Source organism: Alligator sinensis, unplaced genomic scaffold, assembly GCF_000455745.1.
Source record: "Alligator sinensis unplaced genomic scaffold, ASM45574v1 scaffold954_1, whole genome shotgun sequence".
NCBI lineage: Eukaryota > Metazoa > Chordata > Crocodylia > Alligatoridae > Alligator > Alligator sinensis.
In genome coordinates, this window is record NW_005842228.1 from 472526 (window position 1) to 481574 (window position 9049).

The 9049-nt window shown below is 42.8% G+C and overlaps 2 protein-coding genes across 7 annotated transcripts in view; one reads left to right on the forward strand and one right to left on the reverse strand.

Annotated features, from left to right (window-relative positions):
• Positions 1-9049, reverse strand: part of TBC1D2B (TBC1 domain family member 2B) — a 113893-nt gene that overhangs the window by 93564 nt on the left and 11280 nt on the right. The window lies entirely within an intron of this gene.
• The window catches only part of SH2D7 (SH2 domain containing 7), a 43799-nt gene that overhangs the window by 33286 nt on the left and 1464 nt on the right, over positions 1-9049 (forward strand). For all 4 annotated transcript variants that reach the window (XM_025208381.1, XM_025208382.1, XM_025208380.1 and 1 more), the window contains 3 exons: positions 3395-3560; positions 5502-5762; positions 7420-8391. In XM_025208381.1, coding sequence (XP_025064166.1) covers positions 3395-3560; positions 5502-5762; positions 7420-8391 — 1399 coding nt within the window. The remainder of the gene's footprint in view (positions 1-3394; positions 3561-5501; positions 5763-7419; positions 8392-9049) is intronic.

Here is a 9049-nt window from a genome sequence, read left to right on the forward strand (position 1 = left end):
GGTTCCAATGTTACCCTTGCTTCTTTTCTGACTCCCTACATATCTTAAAAATGACTTTGTTATCCTTGATATGTGAAGCCAGATGGAGTTCGGTTGCAGCCTTGGCTTTCCTGATCCGCCCCCTGCAGGTACAGACCAGTGCTGAGTAATCCTCCTTGGAGGTAATTCCAACCTTCCATCCTTTATAAGTCTCTCTTTCGAGGCATAGGAGGTCCTTGAGTTCCCTGCTGACCCAAGGGGGTTGCTGTGCCCTTTTGCTACCCTTCCTCCGAGATGGGATGGCCATCCCTTGTGCTGTCAGGATTGCTCCCCTGAGGAGCAACCACTCCTCTTGGACTCCTCTGTCTGTCGAGTCGTGGTTCTTTAGGGCCTGGACAATGAGCCTCCTGAGCTTGTCAAAATCAGCTTTCCTGAAGGCAGGGACTTCTGCTTTGCTGACTGACTTGCCAGCTTTGCAATGGATAGTAAAGGTGATCAGCTCATGGTCACTATCACCCAGCTTTCCATTGATTCTTAGGTCACTGACTATGTCATCCCCTTCGGCCAGTACCAGGTCCAACAACGCTTTGCCTCTCATCGGTCCATAGACTTCTTGAGTCAGGTAGAGCTCATCCACGCATGCGAGGAAGCTTTACGACCCATCGGATTTGGCTGAATGCTCTTCCCATGAGATGTCCGGGTAGTTAAAGTCTCCCATAAGAACCATGCCCCGAGAACGTGCAGCCTCAGCCAGTTCCCTGGCAAATTCCTGGTCCAGCTCTTGTTTCTGGTTAGGAGGTCTGTAGTAGACTCCTACCATGATGTCCCCTAAGCCATGTTTCCCATGTATTTTGACCCAGAGAGACTCCAGTCATCCTTCCTGGGTGCCAATGTCAATTTGGAGGGACGTGTAGCTGTCCTTGACATAGAGGGCTACACCCCCACCCCTTTTATCTGCACGATCATGCTTGTAGAGGGTATAGCCATCTATACCTGTGGCCCAGTCATAGGTGGAGTCCCACCAGGTCTCTGTTATCCCTATGAGGTCATAGTTATTCTTGTTTAGCAGGAGGACCTGTTCCTCTTGTTTATTCCCCAAGCTCCTGGCATTGGTATACAGGCAGGCAAGTGTCCCACTGGGGGCCCTTGCCTTCCCCACTGATCATTCCGGGGCTAGGGTAGGGGTGGGTTCCCTTAAGTGCTTTGGCCTGCTGGATTTACAAGGGTTACCCAGCAGGCCAGCAGTAGTGGTAATCCTGCCAACCCCTAGCGGGCTCAGTTTAAAGCCCGGTTGAGCAGGTCAGCCAGGGTGGCTGAGAAGAACCTCCTTCCCAGTGGAGTATCAGGGGGGAGGACAGTATTAGTATCAGTAACAGTATTGGGAATGTAAGTTGGGGAGGAGTCACAGTTTTGGTCAGAACACAGAACAGACAGGATATCCATTGTCTTTGAAGGATGCTGGTTCACAGAGTGTAGAATTGGATAGGAGTGGCCAGTGGCCTATATTGGAAAGTTAGAGAGGGCAGAATCAGCAGATATAAAAGTGGCTTGCGATTCATAGATTGATTGTAAGGCTGGAAGGGACCTCAGAAGATCATCGGGTCCAGCCCCCTGCACCAGGCAGGAAAGACAACTGAGGTCTTTGTAGCAATTACTCCTGGTTTTCCTCAAGGGTACCCTGGTGAACAGTTGTTCACCAAGCCCTTGATGTATTCCCCTGATGTAGCAGTAAGCTGCTATCAAGTCCCCTTTCAGCCTTCTCTTTTTTATAGGTGTTGACTGAGTGGGCCTATATGGACTCTAGTGCTTGTTTGCAAAACCTTATTAAAGTGAATGGGAGTTTTCCCTGGTAAGGAGTCCTGGATTTGCCCCCTCTTTACATGAGATAGGTAGTATAAAAACTGGTGGATGGTGAGTGTTAGATAAAGACTTCTAGGAAAGGGCTACAAGGGATAGGTTAAAGTTTTAAAGAACATTAAATTATTTTAGTTGGAGCTGGGAGTGTCATAGGTTACCACACGCTTCCTATTATAAGATCCAATTCTACAGAGTTGGAGGACTATGTAGGAGGAGAGGGTTAGGAGCCAGGATGAGTTACATAGAAGAAAAATGGATCAGGGACAGCATTTGGGATGCAGTGGTTAGAAACTGAAGGGAACAGGCACGGAAAGACCTGTAACCACTAGTCTACCCTCCCCTCCAGACCCTGGAATTGGAATCTATTTCAGAGCTTTTACATTTTTCTGCTAACATCAAATATCAGTGAGACTCACTGGCAAAGTCTATCACTTCCCTAGTGGCCGGTCCATGTAAAGGATAACAGCTTACTACTGCCACCTGATACAGCATAAATTGAATGGTAAAGATCAATATGAATGTAGGTACAGTAAAAGCTCTGTTATCCGGCATCCCCTGGGAATGGGGGATGCCAGTTAATCAAATGTGCACCATCTGGTGCACTCCCTGGTGTCAGTGTGCTGGGGGACAGGGAGGGGGTCCCGCACAGGCTGCTTTTTTCCCCTCACACAGGCTGCTTTGCCCTGGGCTGAAAAAATGGCAAAGAAAAACTCAGCTCGCGGCTGCAAAACATCACTCAGATGCCGGTTAATAGAGTTTTCCAGCTAATAAAGTGCCCGTTAACACAGCTTTTACTGTATTAAGGTTCCAATCCTGCTGGTGGCCTAAACTACAGGTCTGTGCGATTTCATCCGATAGATGAGATTTCTTTTTTTTAAATTTGATTTTCAAAACTAGGAGGTTGCATTAAAAATGTGTGTTACAGAAAAGAACATCCAAGCTTCAAAAATAGTACTCAAGATTTGGAATCCCAGGATTGAAGCTGTCTCCATAAAGATGGGCCAAATCAGCCCCTTTTATTTATAATCTCTTCCACTTCAGTACAGTAAAAGCTCTGTTATCCGGTATACCCCAGGAATGGGGGATGCCAAATAACAAAATATGCCAGTTAATTGAGTGGCCCTGGCCGCCGCTTCTCCCGCCATGTCGGGCATCCCTCCGCCCCTCCCACGGCATTTCCGCCTGTCCTGCAGGCCCTGCAGGCCACACAGGACAGGGAGGCAGGTCCTGCATGGCCCTACACAGTCTGTTATGCCCCCAGGCTGTGGGGGCTCAGCAGCGCGGGCTGCTTTGCCCCGGGCCATGGGGGCTTGGAGAAACCAGAAGTGCCACGGTGGGCACTTCCGGTTTCTCTTCATCTTATAAGCTGGCATGCCGGTTAGCGGAGCATGCTGGCTTGTAAGATGCCGGATAACAGAACTTTTACTGTATTTTAGATAAAATGTAATAAGGACTAAAATCTGGAAATGTGAACAATGAATGCAAAAACCAAACAGTCTTCTCAACCCATTTGTTGCGTTTCCAACTGAGAGGTCTAAACCTTCACTTTCAATTACAGAGGTAAAGATCGATGCCGGCATTTTGTAATTAATTATTTACGGAATGGACATTATGTAGTGTCTGGAGATACTTGCACCCATGAAAGTCTTGCAGACCTGATTGAATATTATCAGACTTCAGAAATTGAGCCTTTTGGAGAGAATCTCATGACAGCTTGCACTCAGGTACGTTAAGCTCTTCAGAACTCAATCAGTTCTTGATAGAATAATGGGATTAAATTTACTGACATTTATCCTCAGCTCAAGGCAACAGAATTAAAGTACTAGTTTCTACATCTGTTTCTACCCAAGGAAGCAAAAGATAGGTTCCCAATGTCAGGAGCAGCTGCTGGTGTATAAGGATGGGAGTGTGATGTAGAAGTTAAAGGGATCACCTTCCAGACTGAAAGGTGGAAACTTAAACTATGGAAGACAGTTCAGAGAGCTGCACCTTTCAGCCAACACCAGGCTTTGGTTGCTATTGTTTCAGAATTACATTAAATAGTAATAGAATAATTTACTTGGTTAAAATAAAAGATTGTAGCTTTAATGTAAAGAACAGCAGGTAATGCTGGCCATGGACAGATTTGAAAGGCACCACGAAGAATTTTTACAGTAGTTCTAGAAGTCAGAACTACACATACAGAGCCACTAAGAACAGATGGCCTAAAACCACCACTAGACTCTAGGTCTGGGAGAAATATGTGGGGTGGAAACATAGAAGCTGTCCAGACAGAGGTTCTTGTTATGTACGACTGTAATGCATTTGAAATGAAAAACACTAACAGATTCCAATTATACCCCACGGATATTACTAACAGCACAAATCTCAAGCTTATGTATACATACAAATATTAAACCTATGAATAATTCCTGTTCCTTATGTAAGACAAAGATGCTAGAGGCTTGAATCTCATCAGCAAAGCCTACAATATTGATATCCAAAAGATTTTGATTAGGAGACAGGTGATGGATCATAACAATGAGAAGGCACAAGAGTATCTGATCAGATACTGTAAGCTAACTTTAAAAGAAGTTACAGAGATCTGCCAATCAGCAGAAAAAGTGAACTTGCAGAAGTGGGGTGAGGATTTTCACAGTGGCCAATGCTACAGAACTCGAGTTACAAGCATAAGCCTATGCACCTTTCTCTAAGAGCCAGTTTGGGTATGTGGAAGCTGTAAGATGTTGGTTTTTAGCCTCTGGCCCACTGACCCCTGGGAGTCCACTGACTATGTCTAACGGGTCTGTGAAAGATAACTATGATTGATCAAAAGTATGCGAATACTCATGCATACAATTCATAGGGGTCCACACCTCCATTCAACATTTCTTAGGGGTCTGCAAATGAAAAAATGGTTGAAAACCACTGCTGTAGGAGATGCACATCCTCTGTGGACTGGGCACAGTGGAAGACTTAATATACCCAATTTGGAGGGTTACACATGCTTTATGTAAGGAGGACAGCTTCATCAAAGCAAGAGATCTTGAAGTCTGGAGCTATTATTGCTCGATTTGAGATTTCTAAGCAGTAAGAGCTGACAACAGACATTAGTTTACAGTAAATACTGGTATTTTAAGGCTTTCCTAGATGACTGTGAAAGGACAAGGACTCACTGAAGACTTGAGGAATTATTTGATGTACAGCTAACATATTTACATTTAGATGCTATTATAAAGGGAAGGATTCATTGAGCAACTGTTATTATGTAAACATATGGGATTGTGTTAGAGGTCTGTAATAGTTCAGTAAAAGAATGCAATTGGTGTATACAAGCTCTCTTGCTCTGATGCAATATCTAAGTTATTAGCAGCCTATCAGGCAACATATGGGCAATTAGAAAATATGAAAAAGAAACACAGACACCTGCATTTCTTTGTACCCTCTCATTTTGCCAGTGGATGTCACTCCGCATTTACTGTTACCCTACCACTCCAGAGGGAGAGCTATATAACAAAAGGTACTTTTGCAGAATGAATTAAACTAAATCTTTCTAACCGAATTAATTTACCTCATTAGTAAATCATGAAGTGGCCATGGTATTTGATAAAGAAAAGAAGTGAACATGACTGTGATCATAGTAGTCAAGAAAGGTGTTTTAGTAAGAAAGTTCATTCTTTCCACAGAGACTAGAAAAAAGTGTATATGATGAAATCTCTTGGGACCAGCAAACTTCTTCAAAGCAAAGTAAATCAAGCAGTGGAACAGTGAACCCACTGCTGATAAAGCAAGTGTCTGGTAGTTTACCAACCACTGTACCAAAGAAGGATACCCCCAGCAGTCCTGCTCAGGATGAAAAACTCCCAAGCTTACCTCCAAGATCAAAGAAAACACTTCAGGAGCAGCAGAGAAACTTGTCAGGAGAGAAAAAACACTTCAGTCATGAGGTAGGTTTTTGCAAAATGTAAATGGAATGGCCCAGTGCTGGGCACTTGCTGGGATTTCTCTGCAGCAGGCAGCACCTGATTTGTGCTACTAGGACCCCACTGATCTGGTGCAGTCCTACTCCAGGAAGTACTGTACCAAGCTGGGGACATTACAGTGTTGCTGAATTTGTTTCACTGGCTCTTTTATTAGACCAACTAAGACAGGCTTGTCCAACATACGGCCCACGGGCTGCCATGCGGCCCTCCAGGCCATTTTCTGAGGCCCAAGGTGCTGCAACAGGAAACAAAAGTAAACACTGTACTTTTGTTTCGGGGGGTGGGGGGTGGTATGTGATACTACTTCCTGTGAGGTCTTTGAATATGGCTCGCTGGCCCACTGGGTGATAAAAAGTTCATGATCTGGCCCCACATTCAAAAAGATTGGACACCCCTCAACTAAGACAAAAAAATATATATATCTTTTTTCTGCAAGCTTTCAGCCATACATGCCCTTCCTCAGGCTCAGGAAAAATGAAAGGTGGTAAAAATACTATGTAAAAAGACTTTTTACTACCTTTACTTTTCCCTGAGCCTGAGAAAGGGCATGTGTGTCTGAAAGCTTGCAGAAAAAGATAATTTTTTGTGATTTCTTAGTTGGTCTAATAAAAGGTATCATCTCTGAATCAAGAGTTCTAGAGTTTTGCATTTCTTTTGTCTCAGACCAACACAGCTACCAAATACACCCCTTTTACCGGCTTTAACATTTCATCTTTGGACTTATTTTCTGCTAAACATGACTTTACCAGATACAACACATTTTGCCACCAAGCAAAGGGTGAAATTTAGAGATTCAGATAAATGGGACGTTGCACTCAAAATAATACTTAAGTACCCGGGTCTGGCATGAATTTGCTGTGTTGACTTGAGCAAACCACTTCCTTCCTCCTCCCTTAGCCTCCTCACATGCAAAGTGGGAATAACAACACTTACAGCTGTCTACCTGATAGTGTTGTAGCTAACCAACAACTGTGAAGTGCTATGGCATGGGTAGACAGTAAGTGGAATTGAAGAGTTCCACCTGTACTGACTTTGTGTAAAAGAAGAATTTGAATTTCATTCTATTAGAAAATATCTCCTAGTCTTTTAAGAACGGTTATAGGAAACTAATAACCCTGACGGACCTAGCAACAATCATGAAAAACTTATAGATTAGTTTGTAATGTATGTGTACAGAGCATTGTGTTCTGTAGATTTTCACAGTGCATTATTCTATTACCTATATCAAAGGCCAAACAAACTTCTTTTCCATAAAATATTGTTGAAAGCTTCTAAAGAGTTCTTGTTGAATTTCCAAGCGTGACCCAAGGCTTTTTGATGGAGGTTTTCACAATGTTACAGAAGAAGATTTAGCAAAACATATTGCTTTAAAATTAATGCCCCTCCATTGCCCTGACAGTCTCCACTGCTGCTTTATTGTTAATCAAGCCAAATTCCGCATTACCTTTACAAGAATTTTATATTAATTAAAGCAACAAGATTTGTAAAATGCCTGAGATACTCTGATTCCATTGCCTGCCAAAGCCACAGTTTATCACACAGCTTTGTGAATGCATTGTATTTTACATACGCCATTGATAGATAACAATCCCATCGCTCTCCTTCCTTTCCTTCATGTCAGGATTTAGACATGGCCCCACCACTGCCGGACAGGAGCAGCTTGCTTATGCCTGAGATACTCAAACACGACTTAGATGATCAAGGAACTACGGTATATGCAATGCTGAACAAATACCACCTAAGTGACAGGGACCATGGTTTGGAGACACACTCTGCCACTGACAAAGTCCTCAGTGAGAATCCAGGCTGTTCAGCACAAGGGGAACCCCAGCACAAACCAGGAGAACTAGACCAAGCAAGCTACACTCGTGGCAAAAAAATAAGCACTGTGTATGCTGTTACTAAACAAACTGAACATTTTTACAGTAAAAAACTTGACCTGACAAAGCCATCCCCCCAAGACATTGTGTATTCTGAGGTTAACCTAAAACAAGACAAATGCCATTCTTCACTTACACAAGGTCAAGGTATCTTTTCCCTACCTTTTCCTCTATCAACTCCTTCAGAAACAAAGTTGACATTAAGTGCTCCTGCTTCAATGCTCTCTAAGTTGTCTAAGTTACCCAATAAAGCTGGAACCTCCATGGAGTCCCAGGGTTCAGAACAACTATATGCAACCTCTCTACACTTCAAAGGCCAATCACAAGAGAAGATCACTAATTCACTGACACACATCACATATGGACAGACTGAGAAGGTGAAATCCTCTACTGCTTTTGCTTCTGGCTTTGGTAATCTAAGCAATACTTATGAACAGATTCCTATTGGCTGGTCAAGGTCATCCAGTGATGACCTACCTTCAGAGAAAATTTCCAAGTCTCCTTTAATAAAAGCTGATGTTACTTATGATCAGGTGTCTACTTTGAACATAAGATCCTTCAGAACAGAGAACCATACTGATAATTCATGTGAAAAGACCCCTGAGCATTGTCTCAAAGGTTCATCTGCAAAGCAAGTTCCTGGTACTAATCACACACATGAGCTAATTTCCATGGACCAAGTAAAGGGAGCAGAAGCAAAATCAAACCTGAAGGTACAGTTTGATTTTACTTTTAACATTTGTTATCTACCGCTCATCAATATTCAAAAGGGTCAGATCCTAAGGTTTTTTGGCAAATTCCTATTAAAGTCTTAGTGCTCTAAGAAGGTACAATGTGAGCACACACACAAAAAAAAAATGGCTTTGATGCCAAAAGAAAAAGGCAGGGGGTCTTGATAACCAAAATATTTTTTTGCAAATTTATCCCACTGCTATAAGTGCTCTCTGTTACATGCAAGATAAAAAAAAAAAAAGAGTAATCACCACATGGCATGACAACAGGACTTTTTGGCAGGCAGATGCAGTAGTTTCTGGAATGTTCTTCCAAGAGTGGTGGTAAACTTTGGTGGGAACATGTAAAACTTCTCGGGGGAGTGTACTAGTAACTGTAATATATGTGCATTGCAATATTGCATTGTAATATATGCGCATTGCAATAATGTGCAGGATTGAGGGGACCAAATGGGGTTTAGTTTATTGTCATTCCTAACTGTGGTTTTGGTGGTTAAATACAGTAAAATCTACTGAAAGGTTCAACACCTGGAGGGGATTTGATGAAATCACCGACTTGTTAGTTTTCAAGTATTAGTGATATTAAGATATATAAGCTTGTGCTGTCAGTAGCTTGGGAACTACTTCTTTTCATCTAAGA